This window comes from Pipistrellus kuhlii, unplaced genomic scaffold (assembly GCF_014108245.1).
Source record: "Pipistrellus kuhlii isolate mPipKuh1 unplaced genomic scaffold, mPipKuh1.p scaffold_m20_p_7, whole genome shotgun sequence".
Taxonomy (NCBI): domain Eukaryota; kingdom Metazoa; phylum Chordata; class Mammalia; order Chiroptera; family Vespertilionidae; genus Pipistrellus; species Pipistrellus kuhlii.
Genome location: NW_023425573.1, coordinates 31,891,314 through 31,916,722, shown reverse-complemented (window position 1 = coordinate 31,916,722; position 25,409 = coordinate 31,891,314). Strand labels below are relative to the sequence as shown.

General features: G+C 38.8%; 1 protein-coding gene and 1 long non-coding RNA gene across 8 annotated transcripts in view; one reads left to right on the top strand and one right to left on the bottom strand.

Annotated features, from left to right (window-relative positions):
- Positions 1–3,144: 3,144 nt before the first annotated feature.
- On the bottom strand, positions 3,145–6,528 carry LOC118709690. 2 transcript variants are annotated; one of them, XR_004985090.2, is made up of 4 exons: positions 6,426–6,528; positions 4,979–5,092; positions 4,120–4,198; positions 3,145–3,254 (listed from the first exon to the last, which is right to left on the bottom strand). It is a non-coding gene; the product is annotated as an uncharacterized LOC118709690 (long non-coding RNA). The 2 variants fall into 2 exon arrangements; XR_004985095.2 differs by lacking the exon at positions 4,979–5,092.
- A 2,832-nt stretch (positions 6,529–9,360) lies between these two features.
- The window catches only part of ITPRID2 (ITPR interacting domain containing 2), a 37,077-nt gene continuing 21,028 nt past the window's right edge, over positions 9,361–25,409 (top strand). For 3 of the 6 annotated variants that reach the window (XM_036420709.2, XM_036420708.2, XM_036420706.2), the window contains exons 1-8: positions 9,363–9,711; positions 10,106–10,151; positions 13,152–13,201; positions 13,957–14,013; positions 16,961–17,000; positions 17,086–17,184; positions 18,444–18,652; positions 19,476–20,158. In XM_036420709.2, the coding sequence (XP_036276602.1) occupies positions 9,501–9,711; positions 10,106–10,151; positions 13,152–13,201; positions 13,957–14,013; positions 16,961–17,000; positions 17,086–17,184; positions 18,444–18,652; positions 19,476–20,158 (1,395 nt within the window). In that variant the 5' untranslated portion in view covers positions 9,363–9,500. Of the gene's footprint in view, positions 9,712–10,105; positions 10,152–13,151; positions 13,202–13,956; positions 14,014–16,960; positions 17,001–17,085; positions 17,185–18,443; positions 18,653–19,475; positions 20,159–25,409 lie in introns of all 6 variants that reach the window. The other 3 variants (XM_045575625.1, XM_036420707.2, XM_045575626.1) reach the window with 3 other exon arrangements.

The window sequence follows — 25,409 nt, the reverse complement described above, 5'->3', positions numbered from 1 at the left end:
CATCTACTGTGAGTGAGCCACACATTTGGCTCTCAATTTTCTAGTAACCAATGTAAAAACTGAAACTTCATCCTTTATCCAAGTCCCAGTGCTCTTGAGATTTTTTTTTTTTTTTAAGTCTCAGTAATTTTGACTCTTCTTGGAACACATATTATAAAAAGATATTTCTACTGATGTCCTCCTCAAGAGAATACAGGGCAATATGCTTAACTTTGGGAAGATTCTGTATTAGAGACAGTGCATTACAATTCATGGCATTGCTCATACTGGAAATCAATAGAGATGGATGCCATTGCATAAATCAGAGTGATTCTGTAAAAACTATCTTTTTGGAAATCATTTGACCTTATCAAGGCACCCAGCTTTTTGGAGATCTGCTTTAAGTCACAGGTAAATCCTAATATTTTGAAATACTCACGTAGAATATATATTGTCACAGTAATGGCTGGATTTTTATCCTTTTAGAAAAACTTTCTGAGTATTGTTTCTCTTCAAGATTGAGTTTCAAACAATTCTTAGGTAAAATCTTAAAACTCCAGGCCCCCCATTGAGCAGTTGAGGATTGCTTGGAAGACCAGATTTTAGGTTGAAAAGTAAAAAAATCTCACTTTTTAATCATGAACATTGTTCCTTTGGAAAAAGCCCTCTGAATACAAGAATGTGGCTGGACCAGGAATGTCTCCCTATAATTCTGGGTTGCTCTAAAAGAAATAGGTGTACCACAGCACTTGATCATCCTGCATTGTGGACAGGAAGTCACTGTAGGACAGAATATGGAAAAACAGAATGGTTCCTACAGGCAAAGGTGTCAGAAAAGGGTGCACTTTATGTCTCTATTTGTTTAATCTGTATGCAGAACAAATCATATTAAAAACCGGGTTACAAAAAAAACCAAAAAAAACAAAAACTGGGCTATTCTCAGGAAAGGGGAGTGAAAACTGGTAAAATAAATAACAAGATATGCAGATGATACCATCATACTGGCAGAAAGCAGCAATAAACTGAAATGACTTCTGATGAAAGCATAAGAAGAAATTGCCAAAATCAGAACTGCATTTGAGCACCATGACTACAGAAGAAATATACAACTTTTACATAGATAATGGAAATATCAAAATTGTTAAAGCTTTTTGCTTACATTCAAATGGAGGCTGCAGCCAACAAATGAAGAGAAGGCTGAGATTAGAAAGGGCAGCAACAGGAGAATTAGAAAAGATCCAGAGCAAAGAGGTGTCATTAGAGACCAAGGCTAAAACCATTCACACCCTCCCACTCCCAAGTAAGACGTATGCATGCAGAAGTTGAACAGCAAAAACACTGATAGGGAAAAAAGTTGATTCATTTGAAATATGGTGTTGGAAAAGAGCTCTATGGCTACCCTGGACCAACAGAAAGATGAGTAAGTAAGTCTGAGAGCACATTAAGCTTGAAACTACTAGGGGCAGAAATGACAAAACTGAAGGTGTCCTACTTTGGGCACATCATGGGAAGGCAGGATTCTTTGGAAAAGATAACAATGCTAAGGAAAATAGAAAGTAGCAGGGAAAGGAAAGAGAAAGACCAAATAGGAGATGGGTAAGTCCATAAAAGAAGCTGGAGGCATGACTCTATCGGACCTGGCCAGGGCTGCTGAGGACAGGACACTGTGGCCATCACTCAATCACAGGGTCTTCAGTTGTCAGAGGGGACCCAACGGGCATATCACACAGAAGAAACTTGACTACTACACTCTTTGTTTTTACCGTCTCTTGAGTTTTTTAGGTTTGATAACATAGAAGCAGTTTTTCTAGCTTTGCTTTTATTAATATTTGTAGGGCTGCTGTGAGATGTGGATTCTTGTTCCTAATGAACTCTATCACTTAACTAGATGGCTGACCTTATGCAGGCTATTTAAAGTGTTTGAGCTCAGTGCTCCTCCCTGGTAAAATGAGGACATTGTAGTAGTTCATCCCTTTCCTAGAACTCCTTCCACTTATACGAAGTCACACTGACCCTCTGCCCAAGAGTGGGCCTGGAGTACTCCAAGGCAGTCACACATTTTAGTAAGGGCATGGGCTTTGCAAGACAATAGTCCTGGTTCCACTCTGCAACTTGGGGCAAGTGTTCACCTTGGTAAAGCTCAGTTTCCCTCTCTGTGACGTCAGAATGACACTAGCCCTCACAGAGTTGTTGTATTGAAGGAGACTGTAAATCCAGCTCTAAATACAGTGTCTGGCACACAACAAGTACTCAATCAGAATCATCTACTTTTAACACAGTTATTTCCTTGGGCCCACTGAAATAGTTCTCCTCTAACAGCCTTTCTCCGACCTGAGTATCAGCACTATTATGGCTACAGCATTTAAAGGTTTGAAGGTGCCAGCATGGGCTGGCTTAGAAAAAAGTTGGAAAGACACGGGCTCAGAGGATTTTTTAAAATAAACAAAACAACCTGTATGCTGACCTTTACCCTGTAATTCTTTTATTTAATAACAGCCTATTAATAAACATAACTTTAAGCTGTTTGATTTATACTAATTGTAATCTATGCCAACTATGCTACCTGAAAGTAATAATAAACCTTCTCTAAAGCAATTATAATGGAAGTTTGCTTCACTTTTCTGCCTGTTTTGAAACAAGGTCGTGGGGATAGTTCTTTGCATTGAGTTGCCATCAGTAGATATTTAATCGTTTTAACTTTTGATCATACGTAGGTTCTATTTAAATACAACTAAATGTGATAAAAAATCATTTTTAGATGCATGAGATAAGCTTTGAAGTCTGTGTAACTACTGTGTTTTATATTTTAAAAAACAATTGCTTAACCAGAAAAGAAAAATTCCCCCAAATGTGGGAAACCTAAGTTCTTTGCTATGAACTTAGCTACAGCAGGAAATATGTGTTTGTTTCTTATTACCCTAGTGCTTCCATAGCCAAATTAACTTTCAAACACTGCATTTTCATTCTGTATAACCAACAATTGTCACCCTGCCCTGTGGAAACTGATAATTCTAAGGGAGTTCAAGAATAATTGCATAATTACACCTAGTAAGGCCAAGTGTGACCCCACAGCTCGGAGACAGACCCTTTGTGAACAGGAACCCTTATAACTCAACCCTACAGGATGGATTAACTGTTTTATAGCAAAATGGATCTGAATTACCATTATATATTTAAGAATGTCTCCTTCTTGATTCCAGGTTTCTCCTCATTCATGAGATGTGAACCCCAACAAACTTATAGAGTGTTCACTTGTACTATTGCTAAAACGTTCTCTGCAGGATAAAAGGTGAGTAATACGTTCTATAGATACCTGCATGTTAAATATCCAAAATTTATCAAGATACCGTAGAGACTTTGATGACAGCAATTCAATTTTTAAAGTTTCTTAGGAAGTAGCTTATTTTCTGTCTCTATTTCTTTTAATGTTTTGTTTGATAAACTCTCATGAGCTTCACTTACATTAAAAGCAACTTTAAAGGACTGCACGCTGAATTTTTAACAACTTTCTAAATGCCTAAGCCCGGCCGGTGCTACTCAATGGTTAGGTTCAATTCCCAGTAAGAACACATGCCTGGTTGCAGGCTCAGTCCGCAGGAGGGCGTGTGCAGGAGGCAGCTGATCCGTGATTCTCTCTCATCATTGATGGTTCTATCTCCCTCCACCCCCGCCCCTCTTTTCCTCTCTGAGATAAATACAAATATATCTTAAAAGATAAAATTGCCTAGAAGCATTATTAATTGGCCAAAATTGATTTAATCAGGAAAAAGAGATTATTGAGTGGATACATTTTTATAGCTTCTGGATTAAAGAAGGAAAACATGGGGGATTTAAAACTGTCGCTACACTATAGTAGATCTGGTTTTGCTCACCATCACAGTGCTGGTTGAAATGGAGTGTCCCTGCTTCCTACCTGTTCAATCTTGCACTTTTTGTTCAGTGATGGTAAAAGAAACTGGTGGAGGTAAATGTAAATAGCCAGAATGGTTTAGCAGAATCCTATCTGAGTCTGACAGAAACGCTGCCCTCTCCCCAGTCTGTCCACCTTCAAACTTGCCAAGCCTTGTTCGCTCTGGCTTTCTTTAAAAAATGCACTTCTGGCGAGTGAGGAAAGGTTTTGTGCTGTTTTCAATGACTCACCCAAAATAACTCCATTCAACTTGTAAAGGGTCCTGTTCTGAATGCAGATTGTGTTTGTTCTGAGATGGGCACGGAGGGGCTGCAGAAGGCAGATTAGAGAAGGGAAATGTGATGGGAGAGGCCAGTGGAGCTCAGGCTCACATCAGGATTATTTTTAAAAAAGACATTGTGTGCATGTTTTCAAAAACCGTTTATAATATCTGCACCATGTAAGGCTTTTAAAGATACACTGATATTAGATAGGTACATGGTTCATATAGTCACTGACTTCTTTTTTTCTGATCCTCATAAAATACAGGAGATATTTACATGCAAATATATAATTCCAAAGATATGCATAGTGAAATAAAAATTTTAATAGTTCTAGTAGCTGCACATAGGAAGTAATCACATACATAAGAACTAGAAATAATCTAAAATTAGGAAACAAATGTGTATCAATAATTGATCATAGGACAATTATTTTAAAACTGAAAAAGGCAATATTGGCAACCCCCTGGTTAGTTGTGTACCGCAGAAAAATGTTAACTCTCAAGTGGCATTGACTGAGCACTTGATAGCAATAGATAAAGCTCCTTAAAAGCTTGTATGATTTATAATGCCAGAGATATTTAATAGCAACATTTTAGGGCAAGACTAAAAAGAAAAATAATAAAGGACTGATTTAATCTTGAGCATTAAGATTTCACAGCTGAATTAAAAATATTTTGGCTTTCCTATATGAAACTATGTCCAGTTATGAGGATATCAAAACCTCTTTTGAGTTGTTTAATTCATGAAACAGATCCAATAATGCTTATTCTGTTATATAATCTTGCTTCATGTGAATATTGATGACGAATAGATGAGCCATTCTTACCTGTTGCTTAGAAACACCAGAGAATTGAGCTACTGAGAAGAAATCAAGCTCTCTACAAAGTTTACCACAGAAAGTGTAAATGTCACATTATGTGGCAAATGGAAAAACTGTGATCTGGGAATGATGAAATGAGGGATAAAATTACAAGTTTTCAACATGCACAAAATCAGAAGTATAAAACTTTTCCAAATTATGTAAATAATGTTCAAGGTAAAGTTCCTGTGGTATTGACACCTGCTTTTCCTTTTAATATGTACTTGGGAAAATATGGGAAATTAAAATACTATATTGTTATGCTATATTAATGCTCCCTTATGAAACATTGATAGGACAATGAACTGATATAATAATCCTTGATTTTTTTTGCTAAGGTGAAAGAATAAATAATAGGTGTAATTATACACCTTAAATATACAAATTTATTATTGTACTTTCAAATACATGTCTACAAAAATCAGAAATACTTTAATGATTAATAATGACAAAGAAATATATTTTTAAAAAATCTTATATTTCAAAAAAACAAATATATTTAAAAAAATTTAAACAATTAAAAAAAAAAAGTTAGACAAGCCACTTTTCCTCAGAGTTCAATTATATGATTTGTAAATAAATCTTTAAACATTTTTGAAGTATTCACTTGCTGAGTAACATTTTCCTTTCATTTTCTTTTATGCTATGGCAAATGATTCCACTCTTATTCCTGGAAATGTTAATAGTTATATTGAGAGGCCCAAATGATTTCATGTTGAAATACATTTTAGAAATAGTGAGTTAAACAAAGGTAAGCCTTTTTTTTCTTAAAGTAAATTTTGAGGACTTATCAAGTCTTATTATGACAGGGTTGGGGTAGATTAGGATATAACATGCAGTGTTTTCCAACCTTATTTCATATAGAATTTTTCTCTCCGGTAATCATATCTATAATAATAAAAGGGCAATATGCTAATTAGACTGGACAGCCAGATGTCCTTCGGGACGAAGCCAGGGCCATGAGGGCCGAGCCCCTTGCATGAATTTTGTGTATCAGGCCTCTAGTTGAAATATAAAATGCTGCTCTCTTTGTTTAATTTGCATTCTACTCACCTTATTCCTCCCAGCTCCCCTAATCTTAATAAAGGTTGAAAATTTGGTAAACTACATCATTATCACTTTCTGGTCAGGTTCTAAATTATTAAGATTTAGATGTATAAAAGAACATTTTTGATCTTGTAAATATTTAAGGAACAATACCGTAACTAGAACCAAAATGCTTTAGTCTACCTATTAGTAAATTTTGTTTTTTAATTTTGAGATATGTGTTAAAATCTGGGAAAACAAAAAAAATTACTGAATTGAAGTGAGCATAATGTTGCAGTTTTGACATAAGCTTTCCTATTTATAAAAATAGAAATTGATTTTTGCCTCCTACAATATAATAATTCCAACAGCTATACTGAGTATCTACCGTATTCTATGTCATCCTCACATCACCTTAGATCGTCATCATGATTCCTATTTCACAGATGAGGAATGTGATGCCCAGGGAGATATTGTCTTGCTCTAAGATAGGGGTGTCAAACTCAATCAGAGAAGGGGCCAAAATCTAAAATCCAGCCTAAATCGCGGGCCGAATGGTTTACTGAACAGTCATAAACTGTCATTGTGATGGAAACACAGCGGAGTGCAGTGATGACAGCCCAGGTGTGGGCCACATTGCAAGGCCTGGCGGGACGGATTTGGCCCTCGGGCCTTGTGTTTGACACATGAGCTCTAAGGCTCTAATACAACTAGGCAGAGACAGACAGAAACAGATTTCAAACTTCAGTCTGACACCAAAGACCCTACTGTTTCCATTACATCATGCTGGTTGGAATTATGCACATCTTATATAATAAAAGCAGAGTATGCAAATTGTCTCTTCTACCCGGAGTTCTTCCTGGAGTTCGGCCAGGGGTTGGAGCCGGCCCGAGAAGGGGGGGAGTGCCCTGCTTGCCACCACCTGCTACTAGGGGTCCTTACCAGTGCACAAATTTCATGCACTGGGCATCTAATGTATAATATAAATGTGTTTCTCCATCTTATAAGCATCAGTAGTCAGATATTATCTTTTATGTAGAATTTCTGCAATGTGGATGTGCTGTTGGTCTACAATGCAGTAGCTGTTTGGAAAAAAACCTTGAAGAAGCAAACAGCTAGACTCTCCTCATGTGTGATAGGGCATTCATTATTGAATAAATAAAACACCTTGGGTATTTTTTAAAATCGCAAATTTGAGAATGATAACCCCCTACTTTTTAAAATAGCCATTTTAAAAAGAATTTCAAGGATTTTTCAAGGATTTTATTCTCTATTATTTCTGTATGTAACATTTTGCATTAAAAATCAGCATGTAGAAGAAAACTGAGGATTGTGCCATTGTAAATTCAACAACTATTGTTACCTGCTAACAATTTTTTCTTCCTTTAACTGTGGTGGTTTCATTTTAAACTGTAAATTATGGTTCATTATTGCTTTTCTCCAGAATTCTTGTCTATAAAAGTGTGTTTAAACAATAAAATTAAGTAAAAGACAATAGGTCTTAGAGAAACAACATAAAGCAAGTATCTTATCCATTCCACTATCCATTCTGAAGGACATAAAGTATAAAAAATTACTTCAGAAGATCTCATTGTTCCTTGTGATACTGGCATTGTACTAAAAGTGTAAGAGGTATAGGAAGATATTTAGAAATGCTCTTATTCTCTCACAGTTTACAATTTGGCTGGGAAGTCAGAGACCAGTCATATTATTTACTGTACAGTTTAGTCCCCACGTAAATGATGTAGACATTTGCAGTTGTGTATCAGAAAATTGTGGGAGAGATGTGAGTGGGAGTCGTGGAAAGATATAGTGAAGGAAAAGTTCTGGCTCCACTAGGTCTTGATCATAAAGGTACTGTACAGAAAGACCAGGAATAAATTGAGAAGCAAGGATATAGGGTCAGTAACAGTCTGTGGAAATGATGGAAATGAAGCTGGGAGAAGTTGGGTAAGGAGGGGTCCTCTAGGGCCCTGAATGACACAAAAGAGTGTACCTTACTGTCTTTTGACCAGAACCTTTGGGTGCCTCCTCCCTCATTCTCTCTCCTTACCTTTCCTACAGGCAGCTAGACTCTGGCCTATTTTTGAGGGTCTTTAAACTGTTAGCTGCTTTTTGCCATAGGACTCTTGAAGGCCGAAACGTCGTTAAAATTCAAAGAGTAATAGTGAAGTTTCAAACGAGTAAGAGAAAATAAAAAGTATCACTGTCCTAGTTCCCTTAATAGTTCATGGAATACATAAGGCCCAGATGATAAGTAGACGGTACTGGAAAGTCAGTATGGATTTTGGATATGATTTTATAGATAGAGCCTGTCCTGGCAAAACCATTAGAAAGCAGTGCGTGTCTGGTTTTGAATACGGTTTTATAGTCTTCCTCATGAGACTCTTAAAAAACAACAAAAGGGTACGCTCACACGCATTCGAAAATCGGTTCTGAACCCTGACATCATTGGTTTCTTGTAGCATCTTGTTGCACCCAAATCCAAGCACGTGTCCCCAGCTATCTATCCCGTGCGCTCTAGTTTCCCGTCCCTCTCCATGTCCAGCGTCAGTGTGGCATTTCCAGCTTCAATATTCTTTGCCAGCCCACCTGCCTACCATCCCCACAACCTCCGTCCACAGCTTCCTTACGCAGGAAGCATGGTCTTCCCCAGCCTGGACGTTAGGACAAGACCGGGACCAGGAGGAAGCGCCTCCCCGCCCCTCTCCGCCCGCAGCTGCCCGAACACAATTCCCTGGCCTCCCCGGGTGGCTCGTAGCGAGCCAGGCGGACACTTGGTGGCCCCTGGTCCTCCCCCATGGCTCCGCTTTGGAGCAGAGAGAACGTGGCGAGGAGGACACCACCACTGGCAAACAGACCAGCAAACAGACCTCGCCCCCTCGGCCGGGCGGCGGGGCCAGCCTCCCGCTCCCGCCCCCGCCGCGCCCCGCCCACCCCGCGCGCCCCCGGCCGGAAGGGGGCGGGCCGCCGGGGGAGGGGCGCGCAGACGCCGGGCCGCCAGCCCCGGGCGCGCCGGCGGGAGGCGGGAGGGAGGCGGGAGCGGGACGCCGAGGTGAGAGGCGGGGGGCGGGGTGAGAGGCGGGGGGCGGGGCCGGGGGCGGGGTGAGAGGAGGCGGGAGGCGGGGGCCGGGGCGGGGAGCGGGGCCCGGGGGCTGGCCGGCGCTCGGCTCCCCGCGGCGCACGTTCGGGCCACTCGCGCTCCCGCGCCCGCCGACTTCATGTGAAGCGCCGGCCCTCCGCCTCCTCCCTCCCCTTCCTCTCCTCCCTCCCTCCCATCCCCTCCTCCTCCTCCTCCTCCTCCTCCTCCTCCCGCTTCTCCTCCTCCTCCTCCCGCGCCCTCTGCCCCGGGCCCCCAGCCCGGCCGGCCGGGCGCTGACCGAGGGGCGGGGGTCTCTGCCGCCTCGTCCCGCGCAGCTCCGGCTCCGGCCCCGGCTCGGCGGCGGCGCGGCGCCCGGCGGCCATGGACCGGCCCCTGACGGCGTCGGCGGAGGCGGAGGAGGAACTGGAGTGGCAAGTGGCGAGCCGCCGGAGGAAGGCCTGGGCCAAGTGCCGCGGGTCCTGGCAGGCGTCGGAGACGGAGGACCCGTCCACCGAGGCGACGACGCAGGACGAGGACGAGGACGACGAGGAGGACCTGCCGGGCGCCAAGCTGCCGGCGGCCGCGGGGAGAGGTCGGTGCGCCCCGGGGCTGGCGGCGGGGGGACTCGGGGGGGAACGCGGGCTGGAGGCGGCGGCGCGGGGAGGTCTCGTGCTGCTCTGGGCGCCTCCGGGGAAGCGGTGGACGGACGGACGGACGGACGGACCGCCCTCCCCATCCCCGGGGCTGCAGAGGCCGATGGGGGAGAAGGCACCTCCGAGCTTTAAACACGCGCGCTCGGGGCGAGGAGGCGGCTCCAGCGTCCAGCCCGGTGCCGGCCCGCGTCTCTCTCCGGAGGGACCCCGGACGGCTGCCCGGGCTGCGTGTGGACCCCCGGGGACCCTCCTGCGGGCCAGCCTCCGGGTTCTCCCCGCCGTGGGGGCCTTCCTGGGGTGGGTAACCAGCTGCCCCTCCCCTCTGCCCCGCAGGAAACGTGCCCAACGAGAAGATCGCGATATGGCTCAAGGACTGCCGGTGAGTGCTCCCGCGGGCGCCGCCGTCCCCGTGGGTCCCCCAGGTTCCTTGTCAACCAGAAGCCGGAAAGGGAGCCTGCGGATGGCTTCCTCCTCCGAGCGATGGGAAATGGAAGCCCCGGGGCCGCCGATGAGTGGGTGACCGTGGTCAGCCCTCCCGTGGTTGGAACTGAGCTCCGGCGGCGAGTGATGCTCCTTGCGCATCAGGGATCGCGAACCTCACACACACAGACCCCCGTGCCGTGTGGTTAGGCTCGCCTTGTTTTTGTTCCAAAGGGTTTCTCACGTGCCACACGGTGCTTCATTTCGCTTTTGTTTTGACATCTTGACATCTGGCCTCGGATCGTTTCCCTTTCCAGTGTGTGTTAAGTTAGATGAGTTCTTTTTTTAATTACCTTAATTGCACTTAACACTATCTGGGCTTGCATATTTTTTTTTGTGAGTGTGTGTGCGTGCCCCAATGCTGTTTGGAGAGCTAGTAAAACCAGCTCACTTTTTTGTTCTTGTGATTTACTTCTTGGAAACGCATTTGTCAGATGGCGCTGGAATTCACGGAAGGGAACTGGAGCTTTGAAGGCCTTCAGACTGCATAAATCTGTTTAATTACAGGTTTTGGCAACTGGCACAAAAATGATAAAGAAGGGGGGGTGAATCATATTGCAATCAAATCTTGTGACAGTGAAATGTGCTTGTTAATTCTCCTCCCTCCCCCTCCCGCCCCAATGTATTGCTTCTTATAAAATCTCCAGGGAAAAATGTTGCTTTTTAAGACGTTTGTTTCTGCACGTATTTTTTTTTTTTTTTCTTTGCCAGACATTTGGGGCTTTTCTTAATCTTGTGTTCAAGGACCAAAGTTTGGGAAGTCGTTTTTTGGGAAGGAGGGTGAAGTGATTCTCTTATAGGTCAATTTATTTCTCTTTCCTAAAGATAGATTAAAATATTGGCCACTAGTCTATTGATGTCCTACTTTGATGAATTGCCTGGAGCCTTCCTGAACACTTTATTGCAAAGATCCTTGACCTTTATTGAGGGTATCATCGATCCTTCTGAGAAAGGATAAAATATGTGACCCCTTTCTCTAAAGATACACCAAAAAATGTTTAAGAGCAAGAGAAGAATCACATTAGGTTTACTGTATGATGTAAAGGAATTAAGATTGTATAAGAGATTATATTCAAGTATGGGGCAGGTGTCCTTGATTATTTCAAGCAGATCGTAAATAAGTACATCTTTTAAGATAAATGCAGTAAGCAAATGTTAGTGTTCAGCAGGATGCATCATGTCTGAACATTTGGGAACTTTTATTGCTAGTCTCGATTAACGCAGGCAGATTCTGAAGTCTGCCACTCCTTTGCTGCTTTTTTCTCTAACATGTTGCACCTGTTCTGTTTAAAAGTGGCAGAGGTAGAATAGGTCTTTTACTGTTGGCTTTATTATCACAGATTTGACTTCTAGGATATATGCAACTGTATTTGTGTGTGTGTGTGTGTGTGTGTGTAACAAGTTAAGATCCTTCGGAGAGCTGAGCATCTAGCTACTTCGTACATTGTAAACAAATTATCTGAAGACAGCATTTTGTTCTCAAATAGTCATTGTTTTCTTATTGCTGCCCATATCCTGAGTAAAGACACCACACTGTGTTTTCTTAAAGTAAATATTTAATTTGATAACCATTTATCTTACTTTATTTCTGGCTAAGTGGAAACATATTGCTTGGATTACCATCTAAGACTGGACAGAGTTTTTGATAGAATTTGGAAGTGAGCAAGTATAAGAGTGAGATTTGTGTTTGAAGGCCAGTTATATTATGCTTATTTGCCACTTTGTGTCAGTGCACAGACCAGTGGGTACATCTGTACAAGGAGTAATAGTGTTTTGTCCTAATAAAGGAGCCATTGAGAAGAATGACCTTTCTTATGGCATAAATTAGTTTCATTAAAACATATGTAAAAACTTAGCTCAAAGGTTTTGTTAATATCTTTATGGCAATTGTTTATGATTCTTTTACTAAGAAAAAATTACAGAAAGCATGAATTTTACTAAAACACGAATTTCCAAAGAACTGCCTCTGCTATATTTTGTTTGCAGAAAATCAACATTTAATTGGCATTTCAATAACATTTATTTGAAACTGATGTTTTTATGTTGATACTACATCTGAGGGAATTTGTAACAGGTATAAATTATTATGAAAGTAAAACTTTCAAACTAAAACAATCTGGTTCTTTAATATAGTTTTGAGGAAGAAGTGAAAATCCTTTTTTTTTTTTTTTTTTTTTTTTTGCCTTGAAAAGAGATTTCTAAGTTATCTGCGACCTACAAGAATGTGAAAGGATTTTAGTAATGGCTAGTTCTTAAGGTTGATTCTCAAGCCGACGTTTTAGTCATTTTCTTTTCAGAGTACAATGAAGAATACATGTACTTTTTAGTTTAAAAGCAGAAAATAAACCTCCAGCCTCCCCATTTGTATCAATAAAGATAGTAGTTGGGATAAAGGCAGTGCCCAGCGCTCTAACATGCTAGTGATAGATTTAACAGATAAGGTTCACGGTAACTATGGAGCCTTCTTTCTGACTAGACTCTGACTTTTAGTTTTGTAGAGATAACCATTTGCTTTCTTTTAATTCTGTTTCCTGTTTCTAGGGAGCAGCCTGAGAGAAGCAGACATTTTCTCAATTCCTGCTGTAATTCTCTCTTTCTGTTTCTGTAAAGAAAGTGCCAGTTCGTATCACTTATAATTGCCATTCTTGCTTTTAATTGCTGGCAGATCAGACGTGTGATTAAATCATTCCTGGTAAACTGACTTGACACAGGTATTTGCTTAGCTCGTAGCCGTGGCCTATTCCTTACGTAATCCACTTGCATTCCTTGTGTGTTTGGGAGGAGAGTTACACTGTGATTAGAAGCTTGCTTAGCTACAACCCTTTAAGCGTGAGGCTTGCAGTGATAGCTCTCCAGACAGCTTTTCAAGACTAAGGTGTATGCGTTTCTGTGGTTTCAGTACCCCGCTGGGAGCCTCACTGGATGAGCAGAGCGGTAGTGCGCAGAAGGGTAAGAAAAAGTTGCCTTTCTAAATCTGTTCTTTACGAGGGTCCTGCTTCCTTTGTCCTCTAAGTGAGAATATAGCTTGTCAAGAAACTTTTTGAAAGGTGGCAAGCTTAAGCACATTACCAAACATTTCTATAACAGGAAACTATGTTTTTATTGTCCGGATAAAGATATACTAATCAAGTACAGAAATAGGATATGTGAATGTAAGGAAAATATATATTGTGTGAGGTAGATCAGCCTTAGTGCAGCATTTCTTTGCTTACATTAACTGACGTGGCCACACCTGAAATTTCACCACCTTTGCAAGACAGAATGCTAAAGTTCAAAGTACGACAAGAATGTGCAGGTAGTGGCAAGGCATATAAGGAACATTTACAGTATTGGGAGAGTCTAGCTTGAGCTCCTGATTTAATGTAAGGGGTGTGAAAGGATGATTCCTCCAAGATCTGGTTTTCCACGAAAACCTTGGGTAAGATACCTATTATCTATTTGAACATCTACAAAGGCATAAGTATTAAATAGCCTGTACGTTGGCTTCTAAGAACTTCACCTGCCTGCAAATCTTGGTTTCTTTATGATAAAGTTTGTACTACTTGAAACTGTATAATCAGAATAATTTTCAAGGGCATTCGGGTCTGAAACACTTTACTGTATCATATATTTTGCTTGGTCAGTTTGGCTTACTAAGACATTGATTTTACATGGGGGTCAGGAGGAACAGAACAGTAGGATGAGTCTTCTGATGTTTCTTTCAGGTGTGCTGGTGAGAAATGGAGGAAGTTTTGAAGATGATTTGTCACTGGGAGCTGAAGGTACATTTGTTTGTATTTTCACATAGTTTTTAAAATTACATAACGAAGGAGAGCAAGTTGATTGCTTTCAAATTCTCAGAGCTAAACTTAAAGGTTTTGAAAATGGCTCAGACACATTTTATAGGACCTTTTATATGTTAACAATCTAGTCAGAACATATATGATACATATAAGAATGTCTCTGAAAACTTTTGTGAAATGTCCATGTGCCTTCTTTGGACTTAAATGCTTAAATGAACTGTTTGGAGGCAAACAATGGTGATATAACTGGGGGAAGAATTGTCCTACAGAGGGAAGGAAACTTAAATACGTGAGAAAACTAAATTGAAGCTTATGTTTAGTATGAGGTAGCTTTATGTCAGACTTACAGCTGCAGTGTGTCTTTCTCTTTGCATTCAAGTGTCTCTTTCTTTCCCTCTCCTCTTTTTCCAGATTTTTAGGAGATTAAAGGATAAATGACTTTATCCTTTACCAAAGTTTTATTAGAAATAATTATGCTGAGGTCTATTCCAGACTGCATTAGCATTTTAAGTGTATTGTGCTATGCTTAAATTTTCACAGATTATATAATCTCTTCCAGTGGGTTGATAAAGCTTTCCATAATGTAAAATTTCCATAATGTAAAATTAAGAACTTTTTATTACTTTATTGGTATTTTTAAAGATTATTGGTAGCTGTATAGCTTAATAAAAGAATTAAGAATTTTATTGAATTTTTTAAAATTATAATTTGATTAATAGTGAATTTTCTCCACTGAATTTAATATCCTTGATCTTTTGCTGTTTTAAATCAATCTGTATGATATAGAAGCTTCTAGTAAATATTGAAAAGTCTAGAATAAATTATTATCACTGTTAATATGCTTTCAAGGAATAAACTCTGTGTAAGGAGCTTAAACTTATTGCTTTCCAATCACAATAATTAAACATGTGTCGACCCATTTTTAAAAGCCTTTCAGTATTACTGTAAATAACACTGATATTTGTCTTAGTAGTTTCTTCAAAATATGGAATTATTTTTTAAGACACTATGTTTTTAGAGCAATTTTAGGTTCACAAAAACATTGAGGGAAAGGTATAGAGATTTCCCATGTGCTTCTGTTTCTGATGTGTGTGGCCTCCCATTATAAACATTCCCCACCACAGTAGTACATTTATTACAATTGAACCTACAAGGAAGTATCATAATTACCCAAAGGGCATAGTTCACCTTAGGATTCACTCTTGGTCTTGTTCATTCTATGGGTTTGGACAAATGTGTAATTACATATCGCCGATGTAATATCATATAGCATATTTTCACGGCCCTAAAAATCCTATTGCTCTGCCTGTTCATCCATAAGTAAATGATTTCATGGGAAACCAGACCCTAAAAAGAGTGTCCCAGAAAAGAGGAGAGTTATGCCCTGGCGGGTGTTGTTCGGTGATTAGAGCATCCGCCCTAGCACTGAAGGTTTCCGGTTCAATTCCCAGTCGAGGGCATGTGCCTGGGTTTCAGGTTTGCTCCCTGCCCCCTGTGGGGTGCATGTGGGAGGCAACCAGTTGATATATCTCTCTTTCTCTCTCTCTTCCTCGTTCTCCCTTCCTCTCTTTCTCCTCCCCTCCCCTCCTCCTTCCCTTCCACTCTCTCGGAAAAGCAAATTGCTTTTCCGAGAGAGTGGAAGGGAAGTGAGCCCAGCTGATGTGCCCAGCTGATGTGCCTCAGTGGTTGGGCATCAACCTATGAACCAGGAGGTCACAGTTCAAATCCTGATCAGGGCACATGCTGGGGTTTCGCCTTGATCCCCAGTAGGAGGTGTGCAAAAGACAGCCAATCAGTGATTCTCATCATTGATGTTTCTTCCTTTCCGTCTTACCGTACTTCCTCTCTGGAATCAATAAACACATATATTTTAAAATATCCTCAGGTGACGATTAAAAAAGGAAAAAAGGAAAGAGGAGTTTTACTGAAAATTATTTCAAATTTATTTTCATTCAGTAAATATTGAGTAGCTATGTGTTTATGTACAAAGAAACATAAGAAATTTCTGTGACTTTGTAGATCAGAAATGAAAAAATAAATGGGGTATGCTGGAATAGACGTTTTAAATTAGTTTCATTCTTTATGTTTGTCTAAAAAAGTTAAATACAGTAAATTTAACTTACTCTAAGCTTAACATTAATCTGTTTAGGACTTGTATGTCTGGGATAAACTTGAAAGGCAATTTTAAAAAGAAAAATTGAAATGAGTAGAAGTTTTCCAAATATGTGCATTAAAAAGTGGTTGTAACTGGAGTTTCCATCCTTAAAAAAATCACAGTAGAAAGTGATGCATACTGTTGCCACACTTAATGCTGAATCATTCTTTATTAACAGCTTTTAAATTTAATAATAAGAATCTCCTGCCGAAACCGGTTTAGCTCAGTGGTAGAGCGTCGGTCTGCGGACTGAAGGGTCCCAGGTTCGATTCCGGTCAAGGGCATGTACATTGGTTGCAGGCACATCCTCGGGAGGGGGTGTGCAGAAGGCAGCTGGTCGATGTTTCTCTCTTCTCGACGTTTCTAGCTCTCTATCTCTCTCCCTTCCTCTCTGTAAAAAATCAATAAAATATATTAAAAAAAAAAAAAGAATCTCCTATACCACATATGCTGTGTATCTTCTTACCACTTATTTCTAAATTGTTAAACAAAGAAGTTTAATTGGTTATTTACATGGCTTTTTATTTTAAACATTCAGTAGAAATAGTTTTAAATTGATATCTCATAAAAACAAAAACAACCTCCATAAGCTACTGTTTTCTGTTCTTACTGATCTGTGTATTACTTTTAATGATATAGATTTAGGGAGTCATGACAAGAGTTGGCATATTAGGCATTTAACAATAGTATTGTGGCTGATTTGCTAATTGTATCATAGTAGTTCCTGTCGTACTAACAATTGTACTCCACATTTATTCTTTTTACCTGTAGCCAACCAACTCCATGAAACTGATGCTCAAATTGAAAACAGGTATGTAACTGTGTGTTTTTCCTTTTTAAAAATGAGGGATATTTAGGAAAATAAGATTTTATATAATCTATTTTTTATTTTATAGCAGTAGTATCTTGGCCAAAGACAGAAGACTACAGTTTCATCAGAAAGGGAGAAGTATGAATTCCACTGGATCTGGAAAAAGTAGTGGGACAGTCTCAAGGTAACTTATTATTAAATTATGCTGCAATTACATTGTGCTGTAGATGACCTTCTCTTGTCACCTTTTCAAACTTGGATTTGGTGTAATAGTATGAAATTGACAGGAATCCAAAGTGTTTCATGGTTCAGCATGACTGACAGGAGCAGCTGCTGTCTTTTTTTTTTTTTTTTTTTTTAATTAAGAGTGAATAAAGAGCAACAAATATGTTTATAGTGCTGTTGGAATTCATTAATAAGTATTTTGAACCCTAGCAACAACTTGAAAGAGGAACTCCATAGTAGAGTAACTTCTGCTTCCAAAATTCTTCCTTCTGTTAGGGTCTTGAGTTACTCTGACATAGAAATCAGAAAAACCTTCCTAATTTAAAGCTTGATATTTAAGCATAGGTTTTTCTTTCTACTAAAGTAAAGATCTTTATAATATGTGTATGTGTATTTATATGTATATGTATATGTTTATGTATATATGCAAATACATGTGCCTCTGGAACCAGTTATCTAAACTATTTTATTGGAACCTGAGCACTTTTTTGGAAACAAATAGAAATTTTTTTCTGTTCAAATTCTATCTCTAACAGTCCTATTTTTCTCAGTGATCCTCAGCGTGGATTATCAGGATGAGAGAGATGGGATAATAAATGTTCAGTTCCCAATGGCATTAGAGTAAGAAGTTACCTTTGTGTAACCCACCTTACTCACCTTACTCCTCCTACTTCCCTAGTGGAAGTGGTTGAAGTAGCTCCTCCCTCTTTCCTGAGATCAGGTTGTTACCTGTGCTGCCTCTCAGAGGAGAGCCAAGGGTAGCAGAGAAGCTCCAGGTCTACCGAATGTCACTTGGTACCCAAGTTCTGCCAACTTCCTAGTGTGTTTTCCCTTTTCATTTATTCTTTCAATGTTTTTATTCCTTGTTCTCTCCCATCTTTCCTCTTAATTGTTTTGTTTTAGCTGCTTTATTGGGAATCTCTTAAAATGCCAAAAAAAATAAGGTGAGGAATCACTTAGAGAATCTCTGACTGAGTACGTTCTTAGGGGTTATCTCTTTTCTCCATGCTGACAACTTGAGAGAGTGGGCATTTTCTAAGGGATATCACATTTGAGACATGGTGTAGAAAGATACTGAAATAAATAATGGTTTAAAGCTGTAGGAAAAGGTTTTTATCACAGAAAAGCAGGAATATGGATTTATTTATAATGTAATGTGGACTATAAACTCATTTTATATCTTGGTATTTCTTTTCTTTTTTTTCTCCTGTTTGGTAGTGTTTCAGAATTGTTGGAACTTTATGAGGAAGATCCTGAAGAAATTCTTTATAATCTTGGATTTGGACGAGATGAACCGGACATTGCTTCTAAAATTCCTCCCAGATTTTTCAGTTCCTCATCATTTGCCAGAGGAATAGATATTAAAGTATTTTTGAGTGCTCAAATGCAACGGATGGAAGTAGAAAACCCAAATTATGCTTTAACAAGTAAGGTTTTTTAAATATTAGTATATTATTTTCAAAATTAGATGGTCTTGTTTTCAAAGCCTCGCTGATTTCTAGGAATAGCACTGGAGATTTAATTATTGAGGTTAACACAATAGCTATTTTAACTTACTTGGAAATTTTATTATTCTATTTATGGAAGTTAATTTACCTACTCTTCTCCCCCTCCCTCCCAAATTTTTGACTTAAGTGTTATCTTACAGTGACACATGCTGCCTTGTGGAGCAGAACCTTAGACTGAACACCTGTCTCCAGAAGGCTTTGTTCAGGAAGGAAAGAAGGAGGGGAGGGGCCTTGTTACTATGAAATGAAATCAATTTCAGGTGCTTTTATGTAAATCTAAAATAGCACATGTAGTAATTTTTATTCATATTATACCTTTGTTTACTTTTCTCTATTGGCCAAAATTTTCAAAAGAGGATTAGCTTTAAGAGATCTATAAATCCACCCCCTCCCTAATTATGTACACTTTCTAAGGAGAACATATTGAAGAGTCTTAGTGGAATCCAAAACCTAAAAACAGAATCACAGCTTTGGAGCAGTATCTAGCCCTTTCTGTTTTATGTGGTGGTATCCTTTGTGCTTCTGATTTTCAAAACTAAATTCTAGTGCTTAGAATGAAAAATCTCCACAGTAGATGTTGAGAAGTTTTAAGTGTTTGGTAAGAGGGGGAAAATCTGGTTTCGTGATCTTTCTGATCTAAGTGCAGTTACTGGAATTCTGAACAATAGTAATGGTTTAATATGTAGACATATATATATGAAAGAAATATATATATATAATTAACACTTTTTTCTTTTTGTAGGTCGTTTTCGTCAAATTGAAGTGCTTACTACTGTGGCCAACGCTTTTTCTTCTTTGTATTCCCAAGTCTCTGGGACTCCACTGCAGAGAATTGGGAGTATGGCCTCAGTAGCCTCTAGCAAGGAGACAGACTCTCCTCCACCGTTAACCCGAAGTAACACTGCAAATCGCTTAATGAAAACACTATCAAAACTGAATTTATGTGTTGATAAAACAGAGAAAGGAGAAGGTAGTACTCCTTCCCCAGCAACTGAAAAAGGAAAGATTCTGAATGTTTCTGCAAGTGAAGACAGTGGCAGTAAAAACGATCCAAAGTCTCAAAAAATTGTAAAGAAGAAAGACTCATCTTACATGTTGGCTACAGTTAAAGAAGAAGTATCAATTAATACATCAACTATTATGGAGAATGCTGACATGGATGATGGGCTTTCTGATGAAGCAAACACTAATTTTAACCAAGAAAGGGAAAGTGAACAAAGAAATGAAACTCAAAGTCATGGTAAACGGGGTGAGGAATCCGATATTACGGGATCCGATTTAGGTAGCGATTCCAACATGGCCAGCCACAGTGAGCCGGAAAACATGCATGTGTCCACAGCAGAAAAGGAGCCATGTGCCCCGCTGCCCATCCCATCCATAAGAAACATAATGGTACAGCAGAAGGACTCCTTCGAAATGGAAGAGGTGGGTAAAACATTACTAAGACCTGTTTCAAAGAGTAAGGGGAGAGGGGGGAAAAGTGCCAAGAATGAAAGGTGGCTGGCTAATAGACTGATACTAGAAAAAAAGAAAATTCTAATTTTGGCTCTCCAGGTTTTTTGTTTTGTGTTTCTCAAACCAAGAAGTAATCACAGGAATATGTGAAGTCAAGATCATGGTGCAGTTTATTCCACTTCTCTAGATCCTCTGTGGTCCACTGCTGATACAGTGCGTGAACTTGAACCCACTTTCTCTCAGGTTGAGATTTTGATGCCCTGAGAAAGTCCTGAGAGAATTTTCATATTCAAGTTAGCATTGCGTAATAGTTAAAAACTCAGGCTATGAAATCAAACAGGTTTGAATTCTGTCTCTGCCACCGAACTGCTGTGTGCTTTTGGGCAAACTTTTAAAGTATCTCAGGGGAAAAAGTCAAGGCTGAGGATAGGTTTGATATAGGACTGGAAAGAACAGAAAGAAAGGTAGGTTCTTGAAGGGGAGGATAGGGAACCTCAGGAAGGTTTGAAAGGCCATTGAAGAGGATTTCTGCAAGTCCAGAAGAGCAGTGTTTGATTACTTTTTTCTTTTCCCTAGTGATAGTCCTACTAGCATACGTAAATTTTTGATTGGACAAGATAAAAATATTAATTTTGGTGAGATTCCTATAACACTGCTTTTGAATAATGGGAGCTGACACTTATGAGTTGGGGCTATAGAGCTTGTGGCAGGAAACTCCTTTATCAGGGACCTCCCCTACCTTGTGTCAGGCATTGTACTAGGCCCTTGAAGTACTTTTCTCTCTCAGTCTGGGAGGCAGGCAGTGGTGGTCTCATCTTACATGGGAGCACATACGTACTGCCGAAGTGTGTGGCTATACATTATGTGCAACTTCTCTTTTTAAAGTTTATTACAGAATACTTTTAGTTATAGGTCACAGTAGTTCATGCTATTATATTAGGGAATTGGAAAATGGGATAATTGATTTTGCCCATAAATGTTCTATTAGGTGAGTGTATATCTCTCACTTGCGAAGGTTTTTCATTTGTTGCAAAATTTGAATTGTTGATATAGCTATTTACCTCTTTGTGGTCTTTGAATATATCTTTTAATACTTTAATTTCAACTAAAAAGAGAAATAAAATGAACAAGAGCAGCCTTTGAAATATTTTATATTTTTTTGATAAGCTTTTCATCTTTTATATATTTATACACTTTAAATCTTAGTATATTTCTTATTATAATGAATTTGGAAAATGACTGCTTTGACTAAAACTCCTTTATATTTCATTTTATTGTTCAATTTCTTTTTTTACTTCAAAACTTGTGATCAAAACTTGTTCAGGCACTCATAATTAAAGTGTAACTTCTTGCCTTCCAGTAGGGCACTCTCTGTGACAATCAGCTATGATAGGTTTCTTGTTTTAATACAATAGCAGAGTATAAAAATTTAAACAGATCATGGTAGATTCTTGAAAATTTCTTATCAGTGACTCAGATGTGACACTTTTTTATGCTGTTGTTTTTTTGTTTTTTTGTTTTTTTAATTTCTAGAATTCCTGAATTCTAAGCTGTAGTTTTTTAAAAAAATTATTGATACCATACACATAAAAGGTCTTTAAAATGTTTATGAAGTGCTAGCTAGATGTGCTTTGCCTCAAGTTAACATTTAATGGATAGACTGGGCTTTTTTTTGCTCCCTCTGCTGGCAAAAAACACTTAATGACAAAAAAGTAATGTGACATTGAACTTTTCTTTGAAGTACATGTTTATAGGCATTAGTGGTTAAAGAATAGTGGAGTGTTTTTTGTTTTGAAAAAAAGGAATATATGATTAACTATAGCTACATTGTAAATATGGGGAATTTAAAAAATGAGGAATCCTACTTCAGATATATATATGAAATGTGGATAAAAAGCTCCTAGAAATGTCTTAATCTTTTGGGAACTTAAAAGAGAGTTTGTAGAACAATGGATAAAGAAGGGAAATAATGTGTTTCTTTAATTTCCTCCCCTCCCAAGCATGATTTGAATCATACTGACAAATAGAGAACAGTCTTATTGAAGCAAACTTTTAGATCCCATTCAAAGCGTTGCTATTTTTCTTTTGGATTCCTTTCCCTTGAGGTTTGATTCCTATTGGGAAAGTTGTTCCTGTGAAAACAGGGAATAAATATAAGTCAGAGCGCGCACTCTCTCCCTCAGTGAGCCCGTTTCCAATCAGAGTCACTGACTACAGCTGCTTCGGAGCTAGGTAGGAAAAAATGTTGCAGACACAGCTTTGTGCGTGAAGCTGCCTGATCCCTTAAGGCAGAAGGTAAGATCTCAGTCACCAGGAGCAAAGGGAGGAAATATTTAATTGTCAACAATTAAGTATATGACAAGAATGACCCCAGCCTTGGAGAATGAAAGTGACTGTTTCTTACGTTAAAAAAGGGGGGGTGGAGGGAAGAAGAGCCACAGACTATTTTTAATTAAAAGCCAGCTTACCTTACAAAAAAAATGTCTATTTAGAGTTTCAGTGTGTTTAAAAGTTGTAAAATCTGCTCTTGAGTTTTGTAATTCTTAATAACTTGTCTGGATAATTGTGCGGTTTTTAAATGGTTTATTTTGAATAAATACATCATGGTAACTCATAACAACCATAGGTTGGTAGTGTGAATGATTCACAGTAACACCAAAATGATTTACCCATTAAGCAATTGTTCTTGCAGGTGTAAAAACTTTGCTGAGAAAGTTGGCAAAGGGATCCTAACTTTAATAGTAAAACTTTGTCATACTTACATACTTATCTGTATATTTCTGTAAAAATACTGCTCTGTGTCTTCTCTATATATGAATGTACATTCAAATACAGATATTAGTGGAAGTATATATACATAACTTTTAAGCTACCAGTTTTACTAAGTGTTTCTAATCCTGTCTTTACACTGATGGGTGATTTAACTAATGCACCTCGTTTTACTTGGTCTTCCTCGATTAATATAGTTTTATTTAACATGGTTTTATTACAACATTGATGAGGGGCCATGGGAACCTAACTTTTGTTTATATCACCTAGTCATGGTACATTGGGTTTTGTTAGATGCTGTTTCGCTTGAAGTAGCAAAACCTATCCACAATGTTAAATGATTCTGGCCTTTTATTATGTTTATTGGCCTGAGTTAATCCCAAATCAGGCTGGTACACACTTAAATTGTCCCTTTGACCTTTCAGATTGAACTGTATGTTTTGAAGGCAAGTATTGTGTCTGCAGTAGGATATGAGCTCTGATACATGACCTAATGAACCAGTGTCTGTTACCTCATAGCCCAGTTAATCACTGTTTTGTTATGTGGTTTATCTAAAAGAGCAAGTTAGCTTTTTTTTTTTTTAGAGTATTTACCTAACAGTAAAAGTAAACCAAATATATGTATGTGTGTTTTTAAAACGTGGAAAAAATTTTTTAAGGTAAAAAGTTGCAGCTAATTATAGAACCATAGATTAGTAGAGAATGAGTTAGTTCTTTGAATGCGTTTTCCAGTTTTCTCCCTTTACAGGTGAGGAAGGGGTTTCCCCTCCCTGACATTTGATATTAATTGATAGCAGTGGTTTTCCCTCATCTCTCTGAGGGTAGTTATGTTTGTTCCCTTTGATTGGTATCAGCACCTCACCCAAGGGAGGGGCAAGGGCGGGTCAGGGTGGGGAGTTCCTGGAGGGTGGAAGATAGAGATCTATTCTAAATCTTTCCCGCTTCACTGTTTCAAAATACTAATAGTCACATTTCATCATCCTCAGGACCTGTGAGGTAGGAGTTTCAATGTTTACTTTTCAGTTAAGAATTATTAAATGTTTTTAAAATGAACTAATGAGTTACTTCATTTTATGTATGGGTTACTTTTTTTTTAACAGTTAAAAGTTGGTATTTATTTAAATTTTAACATATTGACTATGATATAATGCTAGCATAGAGAGTTGGATTTTTGTTAGTTTCCTTCCCCCCCCCCCACTGTTTGTTTGTTTATTTATTAAATTATTATCTGTGTACATATCTTACCAGTCCCGTCCCCCCCCCCCCCCACAAAGCTGGTTTATAATATAGCTTTAAATCTCAAAACACCGAGACCAAGTTATTTTGTCATTTTGGTTTAGTGGGGGCCTTGGGTGTTTTTTTGTTTTGTTTTGTTTTGCTTTTTATAATTCTTATTATGAAAAGTTTTAAGCTTACAGGAAATAGTGTAATGAATACCCACTATCCGTCACTCAGCTATCATTATTGAGCCGTAGTTAATTCAACGAAAGGCAACCTGTAGCAAATGACCAGAACTCTACCTGGAATTGAAACCATTGAATAGGAAAAATCATACCACATAAATCTAAATTCTGTGTGTGTGTCATAGTTTTCTGTGGTGCACACCATCTGAAATGTGACTGCTTTCCTCTGCATACCCATGAGTAATAACAAAACATAATAAGCTGTGAAATTCAGCCATTATCACTAGTGTGTCAGTTTCTGCCTTCAACAAAGAAATCGATGATTTTGCTGAGTAAGTTGGCAAAAGGATCCTGACTTTAATAGTTTCATTAGTAAAATATGACCTTCAGACCTTTTACTGAAAGGACCTTTTTCTTTCCATCAGTTTATGGGGTTTGTGGTGACAGGAGAGAGGGGGTTAGATGATTGATTGATTGACCAATTTTTGCCAGGAGAAGCTTCTTGAAGGATAATATGCTGAGGATACATATTCACTAAAGTCATATTGTTTTGTGACTAATTTTGTAAATCTAAGGGACATAATGTTCTATATTAAAAATGAGCTTATAATTTTTAAGAGCTTATAATTTTTATCATTTTAGTGTGCATAAATTGAGATTTCTAGAATATAATTAAAGAGACATTTGCATTTCTTTTATAATTTCTGGCCTATTTGATATAAAACTCTTTGATGTAGGGTAGGCCTAAATAGAGACTAATAATAGACCTTTTGTTGATTATAAAAGGAAAATGCATTTTATTTCCTTGCACACAACACAATGGTTTTCCTGTTGAACTTATGTCTGCTGCTTTGAAGAATATTTTATAATGTTTCAATAACAAAGAATACTAGAAACTGTTTTATATGTGATTTATAGGTGATGGTTTTAAATGGCCAGTGTGCTTTCAGTCTTCAAAAGCGTCCTAAACGGACTCATGGAACTGTTTTAGAAAAAGATAAAACAAATCAGGCCCATTTTTAAATTAATAATAGCATCTTTAACCTCTG